Raw genomic sequence first — 26,086 nt, 5'->3', positions numbered from 1 at the left:
AAAGACCTTGGGACCTTCCATAGCTAATGCCTCCGTTAGAAATGAGGTGGGTTTATTTGCTGGTATTGACTCCTAAATACGTATTGGGTTGATGTTAGAAATACAGATGTTAAATTCAGGCAGCAGTGCATAAGAAGCAACAGCCCATACCTTTGGAGCCGCATAGTTGGTTCGGAATGAATTGCGATGATTGATCTTGGCGTCTGAATAACACATAACAGGTTGCAGTTAGAAATGCAGATCAATTCAAACACTGACGACTACCGCAAAACACACAACCTCAACAATCCTGCTCTCATCCACGGGGATGTCCCACAGACAAGTCGAATTCGAGTATTCGACCAGGTTGACGAGCGTGTCTCAGTTTGCATCCAAGAACCATCTGCCTGAAATTCAGTTCGTCCTCTTCATATGCCATAACTACATGCTTGCCTTATCATTTGAGCGATACGTTGAACCCAGTTAATTCCAAATGGGCTTTGACCTCCGCATTCTTCACTTTCGAAAGGGCCAATAAAGCACGACGAGACTAAAGCGGAGCTCCTCCCAAATCCTCAAAATGCTGAGATCAAAAGACAGTAATACTGGTTCCCAAAGACATTGGGACCATCCATTGTTGATGTATCCAGTTCGCAATAACGTTTGCTTGTTGTTCTAGGCTCCTTAATAGAATTTCGGTCTTAATGTTGAAGCTGCAGATGTTGATGTTGTTGTCAGGCGGCGAATGTACAAACAAAATGTACAAACAGCCCATACCTTGTGACATTCCATAGTTCGGAGATTCCGGTTAGAAATTATTTCACTAGCTGGTCCTGGCTTCTAGAACAGATCTGCGGCAATTGCACAATAGTGAAGGCATTGCTGAAAGCAGCCAGAGCCTTGATGCAGGAGGGTACGTCTCATAGATTTACATTTCATACATCCTGGGTCTTCAGCTTGTGGTTGATGACTTGGTCGTCAACAATCTTGTATACAACAAAATTTCTCCAACAACGTCTGAGAAAACAACACCAAAGATGTTAATTTACGCGTTAAGAGTGGAGAAGAGAGAAGACATTGTAAATATTCTTTTAAATCAGCAATCCATTTTAAATCACGAGATAGCCCCTCTGGGGATGTAGATGATCGTGTTTTGCAACATTGCCTATTGCCTCAAAACGCAACTACAGCTATAGAAAAATGTCAATTCTACGAGTAACAAGCCGACCACTAGCTAGATTCGCTGCACCATGCGCCGTATCTAGTGGTCGCATGTACAGTTCCAAGGCTGATGACCCTGTAGTTGTTGAGCACGATGAGGTCGATGGCAAAAAGACTGGGGTAATCATTGTCAAGTTCAATCGCCCAAAGATACTGAATGCTCTAACTGAAACTTCTGGAAATTGTATGTATTTTCGTCTTGTCCATGTGGTTGAGCTTGTTTTATCATCGACATCAACTCGCTTTGTGATGTCACACTTATTGAAATTTTCAAACCCAGTCAAAAGTTACTATTTAGCTTACTTTATATCCTTCTAGTCTTCCGTGACCTTATGTTGGAATTGGCAACCGACAACTCTATTCGATGTATGGTGCTGACTGGCTCTGGTCGCGCATTCAGTGCTGGGGGGGATTTAGCATTCTTACGTGCAAGAACACGCACTGCCCCACAAGCTAATGCTGAAATCAGTTAAGATCTTGTCTCGTCGCTGTTGTCGCTCCGGCTTGATGAACTCGAGTAACATCTGACGCTCTCGTCTAACCGTAGTGAGGAAGTTCTATTCCAGATACCTCACTGTGCGTGAAGTTCCATTCCCTACTATTGCAGCTATAAACGGACCAGCCGTTGGAGGTAGAATTGTCGTTATGTTTTTATATGTTGGTGCACTGATTTTTTTGCCACTCAACAAATCTTGACATATTGCTTGTTTTCCATGCGTAGCCGGCTTCTGTCTAGCTCTAGCTTGTGACATTCGAATGGCAACAAACGAGGCTAAAATGGGTAAGAGATAAACTGATCCCCAAAAAAGTCAAGTATTGTTCCGACTGTTAAACTCCACGCAACAATAGGCCTCAACTTTGTCCGTCTCGGCCTCACCCCAGGAATGGCAGGCACACACACTCTCCCAATAGTAACCAACCCACAAGTCGCTGCCCGAATGGTCCTAACTGGTGACTTGGTCACTGGAGCAGAAGCCGAAAAATTAGGAATGATACTCAAAGCTGTACCATCAGATACTTTACTACCTGAAGCGTTAGCTATGGCTCGAAGAATCGCTACTGCTAGTCCAGTAGCTGTACGCGCAACCACAAAAACCCTTCGCCTGAGAATTGATGATGGAATAGAAAGGGCGCTATGGCGTGAAGCTGATACTCAGGCTCACGCTTATGCTACTGGTGATATGCATGAAGGACTCGATGCTGTGGTATGTGTGTGAGAATCGAGAGTGGTTGAACGCAATAAGTGTTAGCTATGGAACTGCTGCTCCTTGTGTGGTTTTTTTTTGCGTCAATGGAGTCAGTCACTTACGCATTCGCTACCATTCAAATGATTGTAGGAAGCCAAGAGGGATCCTGTATTCCCAGACTTTAGTGAAACTATGCGCAAATAGAGTTCTTGTAACTTGGTCGCAATAGAGAAAAAAAGGTAGCATCAGAGGTGCAATGGCTCTTTCGCTCTTGGTATCTCACAGCAATGTTCTCCAACCTAAAATATCTATTCGAATGTTACAGCATTATATTTAAGATGCAGTGTTGCAGAGTATACAGCAGTTACGATTTCAATCCGGCCAGCAATTTACACAAGTTTGCAGAAGACGCTGACTTCGTTCAACCCTTCAACCTAACTTTTAAAACACCCCATTTACAGAGTTTGCAGCGTATGGTCATACCTCACCCTCACAACCAAAGTCCCAGCAACTTTATCAGCAGGATTACCACTCAACCCCGACTTTCCTCTTGCCTTCAATTCCAACCACTGTTCGGAATCCTGGCCCAGTTTACCATGTGCACCGTAGTCTCCAACACCCGTCTCACAACTACCCAAGAACTTATCAAGCACGGGGCCTTTGCTCCACACCTCAAATGTCAGTGACGAGCTATTTGGTCTACGCACGGGAAATACAAAGTGACTATTCCATACGGGTGCCATGGTGGTGCGTACTGTATGTGTGTTGTTTTTGGTAGTCCATTCAGAGAATCCGATCTTGACATACGGATTGGCTGTATAATTATAATGTGATAGCAATCCATTGGCTGATACAATTTCCACGCGAAGCACACCTACAGGAAATCCATGTTTCAGCGCCCACCATCCCTGATACGGCGTTTCATTCGGCATAGCAATCATTTGCGTCTTGGAGTTCCCGGCAAATGCTTTGACCATAAAGTTAGCTTCTTGTCCCGGTTTCTCGGTACAGGGAATCAAGATGTATCTTCCAGCCTCAACATGCACCTTCCCAAACACTTCTCGAGCCTCCATACACGGGATTATAGTCACAACTTCAGTTGCACCTCCTCGTAATCGTGTTTGTCGGTTCTCTTCTACTCGTAGCAACACAAATCCTATCGGGATATTCGAGAGGGCATATCCACGTTCGGCACGTTGTTCTCGTTGACTGACTAAAATCATCAAGTCTTCTTCCTTGTCGCCTGTGATTATAAGGAATTGGGGATTCGATAAGAAGGTTTTGGGGTTGGCTACTGATCCTCCACATGTATGATCCGCCCGTATCCAAGTACCAAAGAACTGCCATGTTCTCCAAGGCTGTCCAACTCCCCACGATGGTCCATCAAATTGATGAGCTATTGTCAGTGTTGAGAATTGTTGTACAAAATCCTGGAGCGGTTTTTTGGAGTCAGCATGCAAAAAAGGAATCTCTTACAATCTCACAGAATTACCTCTAGAGCCATGAAGAAATCCCTATCATTCTCAAACTTGATACCCAACCGTTTCAACTCCACTTTGGGGACCAGCTGCCATTGTTCATCATTCCATAGATTCGGAAAATCTTGAGCATTCACACGTTGACCCCACGGTGTCCACATTTTAATGAGATACACCATTTTACGTCGCTGTCCAGTAAATCGAATCTTGAAATTGATGGCGCCAGTCACTGCGAATGAAGCGCCCTTCACCAGCTCTAGGTTCGGACAGTAGATGTGTCCGTGAAACGGTGGGTCAAAGAATCACTTTCAATGAGAAAATAGTAGCTTTTTGGTGTACCTCTAGTTCCTCTCGCTCGATGCCTCCTTCCACCTTCACGGTTACAGCTGACAAGAGCTCCACGTTTCATTGCCAGCACTAATTGATTGAATAAAGATCCATCTTCTACGCGTGTATAAACATCTTCTTTTTGTAATTCAATGGTTTCAGGTACATATCCTATAAGAATGTGGTGTTGGAGTGAGCAAAAAAAACCCCCAACATAAGATGCGCATTGATGATAATCACACCCCTCACCACTTAGATCCACTAGAGCACTAGCAGGTGATCCATATTCTAATGCTTCATAGGTTCCCACCATTTTAGCATACGCCTTTTCCATTAGTGCAATCCAGAACTCGTCAGGATCTGTTAAGTAAATGGGTGTCAATGAAGCCAGTTTTGATGCTTGATCTTATTTTTTTGGCATTGGTGTACTTTACCATCAGACCTAGCGAAAATCAGTTGCCCATCAGGTGTACAAGGCAATAAATCATCCACCACAACTTCAACCCATTCACCAAATTGGTAGAATCTGAAAGCGAATATGCCTAAAATAAATTGTAAGAAAACCTTCAGCAAAAAAGCGGACCACGAGATACGTCATACCTGGATGAGTTTCAGATGCCCTATACAGGCCTCGATAATATCTCGATCGTTTTACAGCATCAGGTTCATGACACCAATCTTGATATGAAACGTTTGGTATGACCTGCATACAAGTATTCGTATCATTTGATAAATATTCACCAAGCGAGGCTTTCTTTGTCGCGATTGTAATTTTTGGAGGCACTCACTTTTGAGAGCAAAGTCGGATGCACAGAGAATGCAGCAACAGCAGACATGAGCCATTGATTGTTGAGTACTCCCTGCGTTGAAAAAAGACATGAGTTCATCGCGTAACCCATAGCAAAAGCGTTGGTACCGACCTGGATGACACTAGACGACTCTCCAGTTCTCGTCATCAATCGTGGCTGCAAACTCAATTCATAAGGTCGCCTCCATACAATACTTGGAGCCCATGATGGCTTTTGGTACAAGAACAGAGAATCATCGTTCGGCGGAAACGACTAGGTCGTCGAGGCAAGTGAACAATATTAGTAACAGGAATCAAGTGTTACAAGACTCTCACATCGCCAGAAGCAATGATATCCCGCTCACACACAGTAAAACCCAACTCCTCAACACACACCTTGTCAACCCAACGTCGCCCAATTTTGGCATTTTGCATAAAGATCTTGTTGTAATCTAGCAAAGAGAGAAGGAAATTGATTTAATATTTACAGTGGGCACTGGTTTTGGTAGGACAACTAGGTCGATCTTGCACAGAACTATTTATTTCAATGTCCTTCATTTGTGCAATTCGTATTGGGGCTTTACCTTGTCCATTGAAGTGTTTGACCCCAGATCCAGCCAGCATCATGGAATTGGCAGTTCAAGGAGTAGGCAGGTATTTCCTTCTGTCCCTCTCGTGGCCAACAAGGGCGGGGTGTGAGAAACTTGCAACTTTTCTCAAAAACAAATAAACAAGAGAATCATTTAGAGCGAAGAAGGTTCAACCAACTTGACAACTTGACGCTGTACAATAAAAGGTATCATTTTGTGCTCAAGATTCAATTATATTATTTGGGTATTTAACAAATTCAAAAACTAGTATATTCAAAACAGCTCTCCTTCATTGCCTCCTAAACTCACATTCACGCCTTGCTTGGTAGGGAAATCCACCTAATAGTGTTCAAAAGATACTCAAGCTGTGACGGCTTCTTATCCTTCTTTGATTCCTCACTCTTCAGACTCGATATGGAAAGACTCTAGAAGCAATTGAGGCAAGCTGTCAGCCAAAAATGCATATCCCATAACCCAAAAAAAGTGCATACCTTCTCTAAGATGTCTTGACGGCCGATATCCGAAGCCCACCAGAACGGCTGACTCGTTATGTGATCTTCTAATACTCGGAACAAGGCTCTATCAACCTCATCTATAGTGAGACTCTTTATCGTAGAAGCGACATTACTGGCGGCAGCAGGATCCTGACTCGCTAATGGCTTTACAGCATTCCCAAGTTCCTTCTGCAAAGCTTCCTGCAACTGATTCCTAGCATCATATATTTTCAATGCCCCAGCTACGTGATCCCTCAGATCTCTTGCCCGATTACCATGTGACGGATGATCGGATAACAATTCAGGTAGTCGTATAGTGGGAGCGTCAGAGTTTCGATCCTTTATAGAAGAAGCCTGTTCAGCTAGAGCCCATCTTTCCCATAAATCTACAGATGCTCGTGGATCGTATCCTGCCATTGACATGAGATAGATTCCTATGGTATCTGCTTCTGTTTCGACCATTCGAGAGTATGGGAGTTGCGATAGGACTTGTTCACTAGCATCTACTGTCCTTCCGAGGATATCACTGACTACTGGGAGGTTGACGCTAAGAGTGTAGAGGGCCGAATGCAGCATGTCATATAATATACGAGATAATTGAGAGAAGCCCATCTTTTCCACAGCGTGCCTAAGTGCGTGGAAATATCAGCGCAAGCCAAAACAAAGCGCTTTCACGGCCGTTTCCAACTCGTTCCTCTTCTTACCTAGACAAGACATGTGCGATCTCATGACTCAATACAGCAGCCAAATGTGATTGCGTGGGGCAATCAACAAGCAAGCCACGATATACAAATATCTTGCCGGTGGCAATGACGAATGCGTTTGACACTGACAAATCATCTACAACAAACAACTCCCAATCACGTACTGGTCCAACAACTGTTACGATACTCTCAGCTACTTGCTTGACTCTTATGAAATCGGGATGTGTAGCTGGGAGGAATCGATTTATATGCTTTGCGACGAAGTCACGATAGAATGTCTCTGCAATCTACAGGTGCAAAAAATGTTCAGATATAGTCGACAAGATAGTATGCCGGCAAACATTACCTTTAGCTCAGTAGGCTCATCGACAAACATGAATCTACCTCGTTGTGTTAGGGGATGTTGTTCATAAGATAACAAAACCCAACCAAGCGTTGAAACACCAGCTATTCCAACAAGACTCCACATTGTTTTCGGATAGCGTTTGAAAAAGTTCCACTTCCACAATACAGGCATAGCTATAAAATAAGAGAATTGGGTATTGGTATGTTTGTTTGTGTGATATCCTTCAATTTCTTCCGCTCGTAAGGTTTGACAAATCAGTTACCAGTGACAATGGTCCTCAGAGAGTTATAAAAGCCTATTGATAGAGCCCCAATCAATAGCGTCTTTCTTGCAGGGGGCGTGCTGTGAAACCTGCTCTTAAATATAAATTGGTGTTGTAGGAGACCAGATGTCACTTGAGGTGTTTTTACAGTTGAGATGCGATGTAGCGATGTGGGGAGTTTCGGTATAGTTGCGACATGACTGGACGGTATAAGATATGTATGCTGTTGCCTTGCTATTATCGGCCTGCGTGGCTGCCTTGGACGAGGCTGGGAAGGAAGCTGCAGGTCCTCATCACCGTCTACCAAAATCGATAATCTCAAATGCCCTCGAGTTCTGAGCAAGCTCTTGAGCTCAATCCTTCCAAGGAGTAGCACCTGTGGTATTCTTCTAGAAGGCATCTTGCTTCTTAGAAGAGCTAGTCCTCTGATGTGCGTGCTGATGGAAGAAAAGTGAAGTCAAGATCGCCCGAACACCAAGAGGTATGCAATGGGAGACGCGCCGACGTTGGTTTCATGAACAGATAGACCCATGCTTGATATCGCGCTCGCTTACCGCTTAGAACTGTTAGAATCGCCGTTCGATCGCGATCTCGCATCTGGGGCTAAAAACTGCAGCCGAGCAACAGTTGGCCTCGTTTGATCGTTCTTCTGAGGATGATGGAATTGTAAATAAATATTCACACGTGAAACCGAGTAAACCGAGGTATTAGATAACTTGAGTCTCTTTGAGTTTAAAGCATGCGCCAATAAGTCCCGAATTGAAGCTCTGCCACCCAAAAGAAAAGAGATACCTGTCTCAAGTACAGTCTATACTGGCAATCTAGTTTCGTAACTAGAACTATCGGGCTCTTTTAAAGTTACTTGGAGCTACCAGCGAGAAAAGTCGTCGGTGTGTAAGGCCAATTCCAGCTCGGGCTCAGAAATTATTTGTACAGAGGCTTCCGTCGTTTGTTGCAACGATGGCCACGCAAGCAGGGCCAAGGAAGAGTGTCACCATTAGTAGAGACGGCCCATCTGTGTCTACCCCATCCTCATCGGCGGCTGCCTATGCCGGTAATGGCAATGCTGATACTGTCAGACGGGCTGCAACTGCAACGTCCGCCAGCACTACACTTAGTAGAAGTCAAACATCACCTTCCTATCGCAGCAAATCTCTCGACCTATCACGCACTTCAAGTGAAATCTTCAGAACACCAGCGCCCGAAACATTGCAAAACAACCCCAGTGGGGGATTAATACCCCTGCCAGGTATGTCCTTAGCAACGATGTGGCTCAATGGGCCTTCTTTACTTGATTATTTACCGTGTAATGTGCTTACGGTTTGCTTCTAGCCACCGAAATCCTCATTAACCGGCTTGCTGGGTGGCAAGCTGCTGTAAAACGGTTGATTCAACACTTTTCACAGCTTATGGATCAAGAAAGGTGGGATTTGATACATCTCTACATGTACTTGTAGGCTAACTTTACTGTAAACCATAGATCTATCGCAGCCATCTATAATCGAACGGCAAAAGTCATGGGCGAACCCATCAAAGAGAAAGGCCCGGCTAGTGATGTATTTGGTGAAGGAACTGGCATGCCTGTAAGCTTTTTATTCTGATATTACATCGCTTGGTCCACGAACTTTGTCTCTTGACCCTTACTTTCTCAATGTAGAACGTGTTTCGAGAACTATACGAGTCATCAGTACGACTAGCACGAGAGCATTCCTCAGTTGCCAAATCTATCGAACTGGAATTGTTGACCAAGTTACGAAACTTGCGTGATGATATCAAAAAGAAGGTTGCTGCCGTCCGAACTGAATGGAGTGCACTTGATCGTGAGCTGGTCAATGATCAAGCGACTTACGTGCAAAAAGTCAAGGCTTTACAGTCCTCTATACTTCGGAATCGGATTATCATGGATGGCAGTCCTGGTGGCAATAGCACGGATACTCTGAAAGATCCTTGGGTTGCTAATCTTTGTAAGCCAAAAAAAACGAGAGCATAGTTTCGTTAAATCACTCACCTGTACTAACTTTTACTCATACTTAGTGGTCAAGCGAGCCATTACAGTACAAATCAGTAAACAAAAGGCTCAACGATACGCGCTCCTCAACCAACAACAGTCATTCGCCGTATTTGAAGCCACGATCATCCAAAAAATAAAAACCGTTATATCCGACTTTTTCGACTGGAAGACTACCGATCTAGCATCATATGCCGCCACAATACAGCGCATACAAACCGAATTGGATGGTCTAGATGCCGAGACTGAATGGACATACTTCAAGACTGGCCATCCAGATAAATTGGTAGCACCCGAAACTCCTTTAATGACACCTAGTGATGTGCGATACGATGGTATGCAAGATCCACTCATAACAACAGTGAAATCAAGTACTTTATACCGTCGCCAAATCAAACTCTTTTCCAAGCAATGGAAGTCTGGTTTCTGGGTATTGACTACATCCGGATTCTTGCACGGTTTCCCACCCATACCGCCGTCCCAAATGACGGATATCAGAACAGCAGAATGGACTCAACTGAATATGGGCGATGGACCTGAATTCACTCTATACTTGCCGGATTTCACTCTAGGTCCCATGCACGTACCAGATCGGGATCCATTCGAATTCAAACTATATAGGACCAGTAAACCGAAAGAAGTATTCAAGTTAAAGGGACATACTATAATGGAATCATCAGACTGGTGGAGCGCACTGGCTCGTAGAGTCGGTACTGCATTATCAGCCGCAGGAGAAGATATATACATTGACGACGATCAAGAAGAAGATGAAGCAGAGTCTCTGCCACCAACGCCATCATCACCATCCCATAAACCATCTAATATGGCAATGTCTCCATCATCACCACAACGAGCATCAACAACGTCAACGCTCGGTTCCGCAGCTGCTGCCCGTACCGAACGTGTCGAACGTGCTGGAGCAGCTAGTGCAGCCGTCGCAACTGCAGAACGGAATAACACTGTTGTTGAACAACGTAATACACTCATTCAGGAACGTAGTGATTCTCAGAATGCTACGTTGGACCATCGACCACCACCACAACAACAGCAGCAGCAACCCCAGCAACAACAACAGCCTAATACACAACCGATATCCATACTTGTAAACCACAACAATGTTGTAAAAGCACAACCGGTTGAGGAAGGTGCTAAAGACTCATTACCGTTACTACCATCACCTCCACAGTCTGAACCAGCTAGCCCGACAGCCAATGGCACATTACGAGGATTTAAGGATTTGGCTGGCCCTGCTGAACCCGTTGTTCCTGGTATGTAGTTGGCGTCATGTCGATGGTATTACGAATGTTACTTTCGTTTATTGACTGGGATTGACATATTTTTTTGCCAGCTGCATACCCCATGCAAGCCTATGGATGGACACCAGCCGAAAAGGATCGAGCAGTCGATAAACAGGCTAGAATGGAATCCTTTTATTCAGACCAATCGCATGGTACCAATGGTCGTAGTGAAGGATCTAGTCGGCAGAGGAGGTAGTTGCGAAGACGCCATCAGCCAGCTTTTTTTAATGATATGATAATATATATCGTAACCCGTTTGCTTTTTCTGTTACCGCAATATAAGCTTTTCGTTTTAGTACTACTATGACTTGTTCTATTGTTTGTTTTGTCCTATTTTTCTATATATACAGGTTATTACCCTACAATTATCTATGACTTTTGTTCTGCTGTACAATGTTTTTACAATACCCTATGATACATCATTTACTTATTTACAACTCTCACCTTCCATCTACAGCACCAACCAAAAAAGCCTTTCCGTTCAGATCTCTCATGCTGTTTTACATCAAAGCCCAAGCCGCCATCCTAGTCCTATCATCCTCCAACGACGCAGCAGCAGCGTCCTCTTCAGACACAACAGCCTCAGGCATCGACTCTGGAGGGTTGATCAAAGTCTCTGACGACGTAGCAACAGAGAAGCTGCTTGGTGCAAAACTCGAGTGTTCAGGTGTAGTCGATCCCGATGCTGCATGAATACTGGTTCCAGCGGTAGTGATTATTTGCGGCAAGGCAGCAGCTTCCAGGATTGGTGATGTTGATGCTGGTGGTGACGAGTCTAATGATGATGAAGCAACGATTTCGATGGCTGCTGGTGCTGACTCGGTCGAGAGGGTTGAAAGTGGACGTGATGTTCTATATACGTTTTCGGTACTGGTGGTATTGGCCATACCCCTCAAAACAGCGTTTGATGCAGCCGAGTTGCTGATAGCCGTAGGAGCATTCAGCGATGTCAGCATATCCGAGAAGCTACCGGTGGATGAGAAACGGCGGGCTACAGTCAGTGGTCTGAATAAAGGCAAGTACATATGTGAGTCGTTTGAGTCTATACTGGTGTGTCCATTGTTTTCGTATATCTGGGATGTTGCTCTGATTCGAGAATCACGGACAGCGTTCGTGAGGGCTTCTACCAATCTAGAGTGTCGAGATAGTGCTGAGCCAGTTGATGATACTCCCGAGTCACGTTGTGGCTGCTGCTGTTGTCCCATTGTGAAGGATGCACTGCGACGTATTTGACGAGACAAAGGACGATCGAGGATTGAGAAGCGGTTTATAGGCATTCCGGTTGGTGTTGGTGGCAGTGGTGTGTTTGGTGGTGCACGGAACATACTCTGTTGAGATATCGAGTATTGCGAGTTACCCCGGGATATATCGTCCATCGGACTACCAGCACTTTGTTCTGCTTCAGTGAATGATACAACCGACATTCTGTTGTTGGGACCTGGTACCAATACGACCGGTGTAGATGTTTCGACATTACGTTGGGTGGTTACGGCAACAAGAGCAGGCATTGGTTGGACTGGTTTGGCGATTTCGACTGTTGGTTTATCCAAATCCAAAAACACCATTTCAGAGGCTAGTTTGGCGCCTAAATCCATACTTTTACGTCTTCCTCCGCCTTCCATGAAATCGGATTCATGGCCGTCAAGAGGCTTACCCTGGATGTAGAGACTGCGACGTTTGTTGCCTCGTGAGACGTAGCCTACGAATAGCATGCCGCCTAGTACAGCAATGACTATCCACAGTACGAATGTTAGTACATTTTGCGACTGGAACACAAGGTGCAGCCGCCAACAAAAAAACAATATAGATAAAGTAGATGGAGCGGATGCTTACCAACCCCAACTACAATTCCAGCCAGAGCTCCCGTGCTCAAGTTCGAGTTTGATGAAGACGTCTTGGAAGAGGCAACAGAGGCAGACGAAGAGGTGTCCACAACAGCTATACATGGAAGGAAGGCAGTGCTCAGTTCAACAACCAAAAAAGCGCTGCTACAATTTTGCAATACCTGGCGTCGAGCTAGCAGAGGCAGCACTAATAGCAGCAGGAGTAGGCGAAACACCAGCACTCATGGGCGAGACATCAAACGTTGCAAGCGTAGCAGGAGCAGGACTTTCAGCAGCACCAACAGTAGCAGTAGCGGCACTCCATGCAACACACAATGTTGTAGAAGCAGCAATGGCATTACCAGCTTTGCTACACACTACAGGATTCCATGCCATCATTTGGGAGATGGTGATTCCCTCTTTGATTGCGACGCTGCGACATGATGTTCTATATACTGGGACGTAGGTGCCAGTGCCTAAAACGTTTAGATATGGTGAGGATACTGATTGCGAGTTGCGATGTTGGTTGCTCGATTTTCCTAGATCTACATCTTGAAGAAAACGCCACACTTGGTTGATCAGAGATGTTGAAACTTACATTGGGCGTTTCCTGATGCAATCAGAGAGGCGAAGATGAGTACAGCTAGAGATGCCGCATTCATTATAGCCATTTCCTGTCAGATCTTACAGATTGAGTCTTATGACGGCCTGGTTCTGTTGTTATGGTCGAGATTGTGAGGGGATGGCAGTGAACAAATAAAGAGGGTGAAAGGAAAGAAGTGGTTTGATTGGTTGAAAAGCAATATGTGCGAGCAAAACTTGTCGTCTGCCGCCTGCTTCCAGTCGAAATATATGGGATTTGAGTGCTTGGCATAAGGTTTATTGACTGGTAGCCCGTCTGTGTGGATATGCGGCAAGATGGGGGGTTTTTTTGCTGATGTGTTGGTTGTGCATTTTCCAGACCTTGCAAGTGTAGATAACTCATGCCACAACGTAATTTAAGAACAGTACTTCACAAAGTACTTGTCCTTCGTGGTGAATTCGAGAATTTGCGCAAATCAGTTTTGAGGTCTTATACTTTAACAGTTTTGAGGTCTTATACTTTAACTTTCTATTTTGTAAGTTCAAAATATGTACATTACAACCGACAACCAAGTCCGTCCGACAAAATCCTCCCCTCCACTTCTACTTTTTTAAACTATATACATTTTAAAGTCCAAAGTCCATTGTTTTAATGGGCAGCGACTGGAACAGCAGCTGGAGCACCATTCAAGGCGGCAATCTTTTCCATGGCGAGCTTGTTGGCAGCCTTTTCCTTTTGAGCTCTCTTCTTGTCAGAGTAGGTCTTGATAAAGAATTGGATGAACAAGACCAAGTAGGAGGACAAGACGAAACAACCAGTGTTGGCAGCTTCAAGGGAGCCGGCACATTCACCCATTGTTGGGATTTTGAAGGGGAAGTATGAGTTGGGGAAGTATCTGTTGGCGTAGATTGTACCAGTAGCAAACTAATGACGATTGAAATGAGTTTTCTTTTTTGCTGACGAAGAGTTGGTGGACTTTAAAAGGACTTACGTAGACGGCACACAAGTCAACAATGAATTGAGTGATTTGCATGGTAGTCAAGTGCTTCTTCCACCAGATTGGCTTGGCGTTGGGTAAGGCCATCATGGCGTAGTACTATGTAGAACTTACAGCGTGAGTTCCATGACGATTCGGAAGCCTCGTTTCGAGTGTAACTTACGTAGTACATAATGACGTGAACAAACAAGTTCAAGGTGATGACGACCCATGAGACTGGAGTTCTGCCTTCTTGTTCGATAAAGCACAAGAGCATGGTAGCACCGTGGTGGTAGACGTGCAAGAATTCTGTGCGATGAGAGTGCTGGTTAGCATAGAAATAGCTCCGAGCGATAGTGTAGTACGATCGTACCAAGTGGCTTCTTCTTCAAGACCAAGAAGAGAGTGTCGATGAGTTCGTAGTACTTGAACTAGAAGACGTAAAGTTGTTAGTTACAAGCTAAACCACAAACGAATTTCACATGTGATTGGGAAAGAAGAGCAACCCCATACCAAGTAGTTGATGTAGTATAAAACTTCCAATCGTTGAGTGTAAGCATCGGCACTGCACATGGCATGGAAGAGACCCTTGTTCCATAGCATGGGAACCAAGATTTCCAAATAGCCAGCTAGCAACCAGGCCGAGCAGAATGATAGCAGAGCATTGTGCCAGAAGAAGATTGTTTGGAATCTAAAGGGCTTGGCCACTTGTTTCATCAAATGCTGACCGCCCAAGACGATCGAAAGGTAGAGAACAAAGTAGGTAGCTAGTAGACATGATAGTTTCGTATTAGTCAGCGTTTGGTTGGGTAAAAGCGCTGGTTTGTCCAATGTTTTCAAGCCAACGGCAAGAAACCGTTCGAAAGCTTTTACCACCACGACACAGATCCGACATGTTTCACGTCAAGATTCAAGTTGTAAACGTATGCGAAAGACGTACCAGCTTCTTGTCGTGTACTTAAAACGGCTCCATCGAAAGTAAATTTAGAGAGATCGTCGAAACCGAAAGTTTTCCACAAGGCGTTGGAGAAGTCCCATACTGGAGTGGTCATGGTTGCTGCTTTGCTACTACAACTACTTTGGTTGCTATCGACGAGTACTAGGGCTGGCCTGACTTGTTTGTTGCGAAGAAGTGGTGGTGTGAGATTGTGGGTTGTCCTGAAATTGACGACTTTTTTTTTGCCCAATCTACCGTCGGGCGAAAGGAAAGAGATAAAAGCAACGAGCCCAATCAAATTTCGTTTGCCGTCAAAGCAAATATTGATTGATCACGCTTTCTTGCTCTGTGCTGGTTTCCTTCTTTGTTTGTTTTCCAATGCTTGCTTTTTCTCGGATCTGCAGTCTTCCACAATATCCGGTCGCTGTGAAGTGTGCCATCCGACTATGGAGTATTTTCATGATGCATCGATCTCATTATTGTACCGTCTATTGAATAAGCCCTGAGGATGTCTGTATCTCAACAACATTTGCCAGCCTTTTCTGCAACTTGCAAGATCTCCACTTTCTCTCTCTAAAGACTTGAAGTTGCTTCTTCCACCTCTACCGGAAGCGCTTCCGGGTCGCTGAATGTTCGAATGAACGTGTCTGGGGTTGTGTTGCCCTGCTTTTGTCTGCATTCCGAACGTTCCGGTGCTTTTTTCATCGCAAGACGGACCAATTTGACGGAGTCCTACATATAAAGAACAGGTGGTAGTATGATGGTGGGACATTAACGTATTCTACATGTCGGTGTGAGGTCCGTGGTGTAGGTGTTGGTAATGGTGCGGACGAGCTGCGTGAAGGATGAATGCGTTGGCGCGATGTGAATGTATCAACGTGTGCCATGGTGGTCGATATATCCTATATTACGTGCTCATAGAGTCGTTTTGAAGGCAGTACGTGACAACGCGCACAGTAGTTAAGAAGTGCAAGACCCTGGAATCAACAATGTTAAAAGGAGGAACACACCGAAATATAAATTACTCGTGCTTGAATTTGTCAACTCGACTCCTCTGTCTAAACTTGATACACCTTCACTCATCGCGAACCATGCAGCCATGCTTACAAAAAAATTATATGTACCGGCGGAAAACGCGTTGCAAATGATAGAAGGCTCACGTGTAATGTATTCAACACGTCCTCATGTAATAATTCAGCTTCTTCTTCATTGTTCCTTCCCCCCGTTTGAGTTTTCCAATTCGAATCCAAGCATCGCAACAAGAAGCAGCTTTTCGTAGTTCAATGCTCACGTCTGGAATGGAGGAGACCAATATAAGCACTAGTAAATCATCCAACGTCCCCAAAGTGAAATCCAAGACACCAAATAGTAAGAAGCAGCACCAGCAACAACAGCAACAGAAAACCCAGAATCCAGTGGTCGAAGAAGCACCAACAGCTTCAGCAGTAATCAGTAATAGTAATAATATAGCACCCATCATGCCATCGCTACCGTCTGCCAATCATCTGGTCAATGGAAATATAAATACTCGCCAGCAACAAAATCCATCACCGACATCAGAAGCACCAATGCACATCACGAATAATACCAGTAGTAGCCCGTCGCCTAATATGATGCAACCACCACAACCATCCTACAATGATATTCTCTGCTCCCACATGTATCGATATGGCTTCATCCAAGGATTGTACTCGGATCTTACCGTATTTGTTAGATTGTCTGGAGACCAGGTCGTCAACTTCAAGCTACATAAAATCCTTGCTATAAGATCTCCTCTCTTGAATGCCTTGATACAACAACAAGACAATGGGTATGTTCGTGTGATGACCACAACGAGGATGGAACGTGATGTGAATCGATGAAAAATGAGGATTGATGAGAAGAGCGTGATGAACTCTTTTTTTTTGGATCAAGTCTCATCATATACATATACTGTAATGTCTGACGATTCCATCTACCAACAGACTACATCCCCAAGAAATCACTCTACCTATGATGGATCCAAACTTCACCTATGAGGGCTTGTCTGTTGCATTTGGGTATCTGTATGGATCCTACTCTGAAGGAAACTTGGCTAGCCCTACTGTATCTTCTGACGAACGATCCATCCGATACCGAGCTACGCTTGCAGCGGTAAAGCGCCATCATCGCTTCCTGTTCCAACTCTCACATGTCTAGTATCACTAACGCCCTCCATACTTGCAAACAGGCTGTGCATTTGCAGTTGAATGAATTGGCATCATCAGTGACGAATCTGATCAAGAATGAAATCTCACGAATGACCCTAGTTGGATATTGTGCCTTCTTGCTACAAACAGACTTGGCTCCATATCAACAATTTGCACAAGAGATTCGGGACGCGGTATTTACTTATTTGGCCAAAGGATCTATACGTGAAGCATTCGAATGTACTGGATCGCCAATACCTGCTACTCCCACACTATGGCCGAAATCAGATACTGAACCATATCGTGTATTGGTCAGCATATTTTGTGACTTGCCATTCGAGTGGTTGAAACGAGTGGTTGAGTCCAAATCGTTTGATGTGCCGTCTGGGCAAGAGAGGTTTGTTTGGCTTGTCTGTTCTCATTTGCATCAAAGATGTAGCTGCCACGAGCATGCAATTGTGATCACCTGGATGCAGAGATGATGAACACTTAATCGCTCAGTGGAAGAACGCGTATTGGTGACCTTTGACTTTCTGTCTTATTTTCGCTCCCCCCTATTTTAGGTACATATTCGCCAAAGAAGTCATTCAAAGACGAGCAAAAGGCCTCGCTATTCATACCCCGCCTGGTGAAGAAAACGTCTTGTTGGCATTCGGTGGCGGGGACTCCGGAATCAGCATCGTGAGGAAGTCAGCCGCCAAAGGTGGTATGCCTCAAATGAGACCAGGAAGCGATGGTTCTAGGAAGGTATGGAAGGCACCATCGTAACAACTAGGTGCTGCTTTCGCTCAAAGAGGAGGGTTAAGTGAAGGTTCTTAGTAAATAGTATAGACAAAAACGTGAAAAATCGCATATGAAAGAAACAATTGCCCCAGAATATATCTCGTAGCACAAAGAAATATGTTCTTGTATTTTCTACGTAATTTTCGCGATGCCGCCCTCAATGATTTGTGCTGCCAGAGTTGGTTCCTTGTGGCTGGCTGGTTTTTTGTGATTTCACAACTTTCTGCAGGGGCGCAACAAGCAACAGCGAGATGAGCTCAACTTTAAGATTTGAAATCGCAGCATTGAATGATTGCCACAAGTTACGGTCAGAGAAGCCCTACCGCTGCTTTGGTGACTAGACTCTTTTCTTCAACCTCCTCTTTCGTTTTTTCCTTGATTGGTCAATATATTGGTTGTTTTTGATTCGTCAATCCAAGCTAGATGCAATTTCAGATTTGACTTTTTGGGCAGCTCTGAATCACTGGATATCTCAACAAACCTTGTTCAGGAATAACCTAGCACTACAACAGCAGCCAAATCAACTGTCTTCAGGGCATCCCATTTTACGCAAACCAGCTAGCTAATCTCAACCATATAAGAAAATGGGAGCTGGAGCAGTTGGAGCTGCGGGCGGTGCAGCTGCACCAGCAGCAGCCGCGCCAAGAGCAACCACCATACCAACAAGCAATACGACCGTACCAGTCAATATCGCTGCCATGTCGCCTGGTGAAATCCAAAAGATATTGACCCCGTCTTGTTATATATCTAACGGTACCGCAGGTTATCCTATATCATCCACCTATTCCTGTCTTCCACATTTCTACTGTCCGTATGTCAACGATACAGTCTGGTATTCGTTGCCGCAAGTATGTCCTTCAGACACAGATTGTGTTGTTTCGAGGCTGACTGGTATTCCATGTGAAGTAAGTTTGATGGAACTTGGTATTCGGATCTGTTGATTTGTATTTGGGTGGTCTTGTGGTGAGCTGATTCGTCCATTTTTCTCTTTCAGCCTCAAGGACGATTCGAGCCTACCATGTAAGTTGCTGTTAGGGACATGAAACTTTCGGAGGCTAGAGTTTTGAAAAACTAACTTTTAAACTTAGCTGTCGCAACGGTACATACTGTCCAGACTTTAGAACTCAAATAACTTGGTATGTATTTCGTTGTCTCGCAGCTTCAACAATTACACCATCGCCTCCAACAGAAAGACTCATCATGTACTACTATTCATAATTCACAGTCCTCAAGGATACTTCTGCCCAACTGGCTCCATCGCACCCAACAAATGCTCCATAATGTCGTCATGTCCCGAAGGATCCAGAACCCAAGTCTTTTACGGCGGAATGGTGTTTTGTCTCCTCATTGACTTGGTCATGATAGGTGCCTTCTTCTACCTCCGTAGCATAGAACGTAAACGTGTAAAGAAACTCGAAAAGGGTTTCTCTGCTAAAGCATCCAGACGTCGTTCCCACTTGGCTCATTCCATGTTTAACGCTACTCAAATCCGTCCCGGTGTTGCTCTTGACGATGGATCATCTGTCGCACCTGGATTGAAGGATGTATCTGTATTGGTTGATGCCTTCAAGCGTGGTATGAACCACCAGGAATTGGCTATTGGGTTCAAGTTTGAGGATATGGGGTGTACGCTCAAGACTGGGAAGGTTATCTTACAGGGTGTTACGGGTGAAATTAAGCCGGGTCGTTTGACTGCTATTATGGGTCCTTCTGGTGCTGGAAGTAAGTTGGCATTTTGCATAATCCTTGCAACCCTGTCGTGTTTTGCCCATCAAGTAACCTACCTAACACACACACTTCTTCTAGAAACCACATTCATGAACGTTCTGATGGGCAAGTACCCACGTACCGGTGGTCGTTTATTCATCAACGGTCGTGAAGAAGCTGGTATCAACGCTTGTAAAAAGATTGTTGGGTTTGTGCCTCAAGAAGATATCATGTTGCGTGAAATGACTGTCCGTGAAAATATCTTGCACTCTGCCCGCACTCGTCTACCAAACAACTGGACTCAGGAAGAGATTGAAGGATATGTTGATGCTATTCTTGAAGCTCTCAAGTAAGTCACTTCTATATTCCTGCAGCAATTCTTTTCGCTTAAGTTAACATAATGTACTTTGTATCTACTAGTCTGTCACACGTCGCTCACACAATCATTGGTGATGAATCGACCCGTGGTGTTTCCGGTGGTCAACGTAAACGTGTAAACATTGGTATGGAATTGGCTGCCGTCCCATTGGCCATCTTCTTGGATGAACCTACCTCTGGGTTGGACTCTACTGCTGCCTTGTCTGTCGCTCAAATTCTGAAGAGTATTACAACTTTGGGTCTTACTGTCGTCGCTGTCGTTCACCAACCTGTGAGTCTTGATTCTTGTTGTTGTTAATCCATTGAAAGAGTTTGGTCTGACTTTTTTTTGGTTCAGCGATTTGAAATCTTTGAACTCTTTGATGATGTCTTGATGATTGCTCCTGGTGGTCGAACTGCTTACTTGGGTCCTACTTCTGGTGTTAAGAGCTACTATGAATCTATGGGCTTTGTGGTATGTGACCGAATAAACTCGTCGTGTGGCAGTGACTCCATCTTTCCTTATACTTTTTTTCTTCCCTATTACAGTTTGAAGCCAAATCAAACGCTGCCGATGTACTCATGGATATTCTATCTGGTCAAGGAAACAACGTTAACGGTGTCATGTCCTCATCAGACTTGGTCTCAGCTTGGGAAACCGAGCAATACAAACGAAACCCCAAGATGATAAACCCATCTGCCCCACGTCGTATCGAGCAACCAGTAACTCCAACCACCGATGATGCCTCTTCCATCCGCTCACAAGCACGATCTGACCGCTCCATGCCAATATCAGTCCGAGTAAATGGTGAAATGACTGAAGTAGACCCCAAAACCATTGCCCGTATTCCTGCCCTCTTGTATGAGTCTGGTGAAATCACTGAAGCAGCTTATAAACGATTATTGGCTCTTGAACGTAACAATGGTGATGCTGAAGCATTCACACCTGGTAGTCTTGAACATGCTATTGACCCTGAAACTGGATCCTACTTGTCTGATGATGACGATAGCATAGATTTGCGATTACAGACTGCTGCTACTGCCAACCGCACCAATGCCGGAAATCTTCGACCAGCCATGAAACGATCCAACGGATCTCTACGATCTGCTGCTTCCGATATGGGTGATGATGATACCTCGACTGCTATGGCCAGCACTGGATTCGATATCACAAACATCCATGATCCAGTATACGGTGAAGAGTTTTGGCAAGCTGTGCAAGTAATCTCTGCAAACCGTGGTGCATTCTGGTGGAGACAAATGATGTATTGTCACAACCGCAGTCTTGTCCAACAATACCGACAATGGTATTCATTGGCTATAGAAGTATTTGTAGCTGCTATTGCCGGTGTATTGATGGGTGTCTCTGTACAACAATTCCATGGTGAACTCTATCATGGTATTTGGATTGCTCCTTACTCTCTCTTGACTCCTGCACCATTGAATTGGCTGGTTCCTTTATATGGTCTTTTGTTGGGTATTGCCATCACCATTGCTGTAAGTGGTGCTTGTGTGGTGCTCACATATTGGGTGATGACTTACCTTTTTTTGCTTGATGAAATATAGGGTGCACCAGCAGGTGTCCGTGTATTCGGTGAAGAAAAGTCTGTATACTGGCGTGAAGCTGCTGCTGGACACTCCCGATCAGCCTACTATGTCGGAAAAACATTGGCAGCCTTCTACAGATTCATTGTATCATCTCTCCACTTTACCGCATTCTATGTCGTATTGGCTGTCCCACTCGTACCATTTGCAACTCAATGGGCCATCGCTCTACTCAACTTCTTTGGTGAATATGGTCTAGCTGCCGTTATATCGCTATTGGTTCGTCGTGAAGATGGTGCTCTAGTGTCTGTCATTGTCGGCCTCATCGCTGCAGTATTCTGTGGTTATGGACCATCTATCAATGAAGCTAACTCATGGGGTCTTGGATTCGTCTGGGTATGTTGATTGAACTCTTGGTTTGAGATATTTCCATATCTTACTTTCTTATTTTCCCAGGACTTGAGTTTCAACCGTTGGGGAGCTGAAGCTCTATACACGGAATCATTGTACTGGTACCAAGACGTTTACGACTTGGCCCAATCTGCTGATCAATTCGGTTACGTCTTGTATCGAACTGGCTTTGACTTGTTTGTCATGGTCATGTTGGGTCTCTTCTTGAGAGCTATTGCCTTTGTCTTGCTGATCGTTATGAATAGAGAAAAGCAGAAATAGGTCGGACGACAGCAGGCTAGCAATCAAGTAGTAGTAGTTGTAGTAGTAATTTTTAATTGATTCATTGTATTATAGCAACCCCTTTCCTCCAAACCTTTTTCCATAAACATCTTTTATAGTTAACTTTAAGTTGGTCTGATGCGTGTGAGGAGCTGCCATTTCGTGTTGTTCGATGTTTTTTCTCCCCATCAGCACAATGGGTTCTCAGTTGAACGTCACCAAGTCTACCGACACTTTCCACCCAGCTAACTTTCATTCACGTCTGCGTTCACTGGTCCAGAGTCTTGCAACGTAGAATCTCCCTGAAGCACGAGTTGATCAAGCACAAATAAAATTGTGCGAATATTCTTTCCCAAGCCTCTCTCAGCGTACACCGGCAGTGAAAGTATTCTTGTACCAGCATTGTTTGTCTTTTTGGCCTTTGTGTCTGTTTCATGCGTTAGAGTAGCTGTTTCCTCTATCTTCTTCGTTGCGTCCATTTGAGCAGTCATCCGTGTGAGACGAACGACACAAAGCCAGCGAGGACCTTCACACATGCTCACTTGGCATGCATGCATATCTCCATCACTGATAGAGGTATGGAGTCAACTTCAATTAATTGAAGCTCGTTTCAATCAACACACTTGCTTCATACATTTCCAAGCCTAACCCGTGTTTGGATCTTAAACGCTTCTGACGAGTCTTTTTCACTTCCAATGCTGGAATCCAAGTAAAATTCAATGGAGATAACACTGATCTTAAAACGAGGAAAGACATATATGGATTTACATGCTTCTGAAGTTACAGTCTGTCGTGAACACCGTGACATGCTCATCCGCTATACCTTCCACCTTTCCTCAGTGGTGTCACGAATAGAGACACTGCTCTGCGCTATGACTCGGCCCGACTTAATTCATGATTTGTATTGAGGAAGGCAGGAAATGTGACAATGCACAATCTTGGATATAGAGTAACAGTGCAGCATCAGGTGGTCCAAATGGTGCAGACATGAGCCAAATCAAGCCAATGCGTCATTAACATCGTGTGATTTAGGTACAAAACTAATCTGTTGATACACATAGGTTGACCTTGAATGCTGATTCCAAATGAGTATCCAGCCACCTCCATGAACCGCCGAGTCGGGTAGCAAGCAGATCTGCCTTCAACGTCTTGGAAGGCTGGGGTCGGGTAGCAAGGAGATCTACCTTCAAAGTCTTGGAAGGTCGTTTAAGTTCAGAAGGGAACAAAAAATCCAGTTTAATACTGTCAATAGTATTTCATTCTATTGTAGCATCCTTCCTACACACTTCCCTTCCCACTATACAACTTTTTATAATTCATCGTGAGGTTGACCAAACTCTTCACTCTCATTCTGATGCGTTCGAGTAGGTTGCCCTTCTCCGTCGTCGTCTCCCATTCCATATCCACCATCTGCTCGACTATCAACAATCGCCTCCTCTTCATGTGTATACAATGGTGTTTCAACAGGTCGTGGCAACATACTTTTTGTGGGTACATGATGTAATTCTGCTATGGTAGATTCTGTCACGACAGGAGACTGGTTTGGAATCTCATGTGTTTCAGGCACTGTCGGTTCTTTTATGATATCATGGGGCGACTCTATATGTGTTTCTACTATATATTCATGGGGTGCAGTGTGTTCTTCTCCCACTCCTGCATTATCTGGCGATACAGAATCAGTTGACTCGGCATCGACTGACATTGTCGTCATTTCAACGGAAGCCGTAATCGGCTCGACTACAAGTGACTCGACACTTCCTGCAGACTCTGACGTTGTAGTTGGTTCAACCTCAACTGCTTTATATCCTACATTGGGTAAATCTATGGATATTTTCGGCATCGTATGGGACGCACCTCCAGAAGTCAAGGTGGTCGATGAATCATCAGAAGTACGTGCTTCTGCGGATGTTTGTATCAAGTCTTCTTCAATCTGTCCTGGTACGGGTTCTTGTGGTGTTGGTGGTACAGGCTGTTTTACAGACATATATTCTGGTGATTTGGAACCAATCATTTGGATCACGGACTCCCAGCCTCGTTCAGCAATAGCAGAGGCTTGCTCAATAGCAATTGATATCTTTGGACTTATTTCATCAACGGCCTAAGTTTAAATACAGGTCAATCGCTGTATGAACAAATAAAACTAGAATGAAACATTTTACTACTCACGTATAACGAAGCTTGATGCCAATATTCTAGACCTGTTGCGATATATGGCTTTGTACGTTCGTAGGAAGGAATTATATAAGTGCTACATGTGGCAGAGGGTCTTTGACCTGGTTTGGGCGCACAAGCCACAAAGAGCACTGAATACACCAAGAATACAGAGAGCAAACTATAAACAGCTATGGTAATTATGGATGGTGCCCTCCTGTATCGATGGCGTGCTGCTTGAAGTTCGCGTATTAGCACCTAAGATGAAAAGTCAAGGTCAACATCAACGCAGGAAAAAAACTGTAAAAGGCCTATCGTAATATCACCTCTAGATGACGACCTTCCAACGTAGGTGATATGGAAGGCTGAGAGAATCGTTGACCTGCTGCTCGTGGTGATAACATTGCTCCGGTATGAGATAGTCGCCGAGCGCGTGGTACAGCAGCATCTGCATCACCATCCAAGATATGTTTGGCGGCCAGAATACGTTCCTTGAGACCGTCCAGTTCAGCTCTTATGTCGTCTCCCGCACTTGGCGATGACGAAGTGAGTGATGGTATTGGTGTTACTGGTTTCATTATCGGTGGATGTGAAGCAGCTGGAATCATTCCTTCTAATTCCACTTTGAGAGATCGTAAAGCCATCAGTGTGTCCATTATCTCCTTCCTGCCAATATCAATATCTTTGGCAAAGACGCCTCGTTCACGAGCTGGCCCTGTTGCGATTGCTTGAGCTAAACTTGCACGAGCGACTTCCAATTCTGCTTCCTTCATGGCCAGATCGGCTACTATAGCCAATCGTTCAGGTTCATTCTCTCTCGTCACCGGTTTGGGAGCACGAGCTGAAGCTTCACTCAGTACTGCAAGTGCTGATTTGACTTCAGCCTTCGTGGAAGATAACGCATTGGGTATCATGGCAGCAATATCTAATGGTGGGGACAAACCAGCGGTGATCGACGAGTTGCCTCTCTTGAGTCCATCTGGCGAGGCTGAACCATATCGTCCACCTTTCTGTATTTCGAGATCAGCTATTATTCTTCTAGATGTCTCTAGCTCTTCACGTAGTTGTGACACTTCTAGAAGAGGTAAAAAGAATCATCAAACATGCTAGCCAAATAGGTCTATAGTCTGACACTTGCCATTCATATCTCCATTCACCGGCCCAGCTTCTAATTGGGCCCTCATTTCAGCGTTCTGACTCATCAATGACTTATTCTGCTCCTGTGCTTGCCATATTTCATTCTGTAGATACTGTTGAGACGCATCAGGTGCTGGTGTTGACATGTTTCGTGCGGAAACGAGGGCTGCTCTAGTCTTGCCCAACATGGTGGATGGATCCATAAAGCTGTTATCTATAATAACTTCGCACTCTATAATGAGACCTCCATATCCATATCCTATTTTTGAAACCTCGAAAAGCTGTGGAAATCCAGCTTCCGGTTTTGATGGTGTGAAGGCCATCCCACCAGTGGTTGTTTTTGATGACAGGATATGTCCTTGCATAGACTTTACTTTGAGAGTAAATGACATTACAGGTCTTGTCCATAATTCACCCATTGCATCTTCTACAGGTGTCTTCATAGCCACGAGATATCTAAAATGATTGATTAGAACAAAAAAAAAAGAGCGGACAAGAAGTTAAAATCATGCATTTCAGTATTTTCAAGCACTTACGCCGATATGTGCGTTCCTGTCCCATCACCA

The 26,086-nt window shown here is 44.5% G+C and overlaps 5 protein-coding genes across 5 annotated transcripts; 3 read left to right on the top strand and 2 right to left on the bottom strand.

The window, feature by feature from the left end:
- Positions 1–1,179: 1,179 nt before the first annotated feature.
- On the top strand, positions 1,180–2,591 carry SmJEL517_g02430 (uncharacterized protein; the record flags this gene model as incomplete). Its single annotated transcript, XM_031168358.1, has 6 exons — positions 1,180–1,384; positions 1,519–1,668; positions 1,748–1,831; positions 1,922–1,981; positions 2,050–2,405; positions 2,538–2,591. The coding sequence occupies 6 exons, from the start codon at positions 1,180–1,182 to the stop codon at positions 2,589–2,591; spliced, it is 909 nt and encodes a 302-aa protein (XP_031025701.1).
- A 3,289-nt stretch (positions 2,592–5,880) lies between these two features.
- On the bottom strand, positions 5,881–7,775 carry SmJEL517_g02429 (uncharacterized protein; the record flags this gene model as incomplete). The annotated part of the gene is made up of 5 exons (XM_031168357.1): positions 5,881–5,994; positions 6,061–6,691; positions 6,768–7,054; positions 7,114–7,286; positions 7,376–7,775. The coding sequence occupies 5 exons, from the start codon at positions 7,773–7,775 to the stop codon at positions 5,881–5,883; spliced, it is 1,605 nt and encodes a 534-aa protein (XP_031025621.1).
- Positions 7,776–13,735: 5,960 nt separating this feature from the next.
- Positions 13,736–15,115, bottom strand: SmJEL517_g02428 (very-long-chain 3-oxoacyl-CoA synthase; the record flags this gene model as incomplete). Its single annotated transcript, XM_031168356.1, has 6 exons — positions 13,736–14,011; positions 14,079–14,183; positions 14,248–14,372; positions 14,437–14,494; positions 14,577–14,830; positions 15,004–15,115. 6 exons carry the CDS (start codon positions 15,113–15,115, stop codon positions 13,736–13,738), a joined length of 930 nt encoding a protein of 309 aa, XP_031025622.1.
- A 1,168-nt stretch (positions 15,116–16,283) lies between these two features.
- SmJEL517_g02427 (uncharacterized protein) lies at positions 16,284–17,977 on the top strand (the record flags this gene model as incomplete). The annotated part of the gene is made up of 5 exons (XM_031168355.1): positions 16,284–16,810; positions 16,965–17,133; positions 17,210–17,565; positions 17,732–17,915; positions 17,975–17,977. The coding sequence occupies 5 exons, from the start codon at positions 16,284–16,286 to the stop codon at positions 17,975–17,977; spliced, it is 1,239 nt and encodes a 412-aa protein (XP_031025617.1).
- Positions 17,978–18,535: 558 nt separating this feature from the next.
- Positions 18,536–22,232, top strand: SmJEL517_g02426 (uncharacterized protein; the record flags this gene model as incomplete). The annotated part of the gene is made up of 10 exons (XM_031168354.1): positions 18,536–18,856; positions 18,946–18,971; positions 19,040–19,087; positions 19,177–19,673; positions 19,758–20,007; positions 20,079–20,307; positions 20,374–20,490; positions 20,565–21,512; positions 21,582–21,956; positions 22,017–22,232. The coding sequence occupies 10 exons, from the start codon at positions 18,536–18,538 to the stop codon at positions 22,230–22,232; spliced, it is 3,027 nt and encodes a 1,008-aa protein (XP_031025618.1).
- Positions 22,233–26,086: the final 3,854 nt, after the last annotated feature.

This window comes from Synchytrium microbalum (genome assembly GCF_006535985.1).
Source record: "Synchytrium microbalum strain JEL517 chromosome Unknown SmJEL517_scf0010, whole genome shotgun sequence".
NCBI classification, from domain to species: domain Eukaryota; kingdom Fungi; phylum Chytridiomycota; class Chytridiomycetes; order Synchytriales; family Synchytriaceae; genus Synchytrium; species Synchytrium microbalum.
Note: the sequence above shows the minus strand (reverse complement) of the source record. Positions and strands in the feature narration are given on the sequence as shown.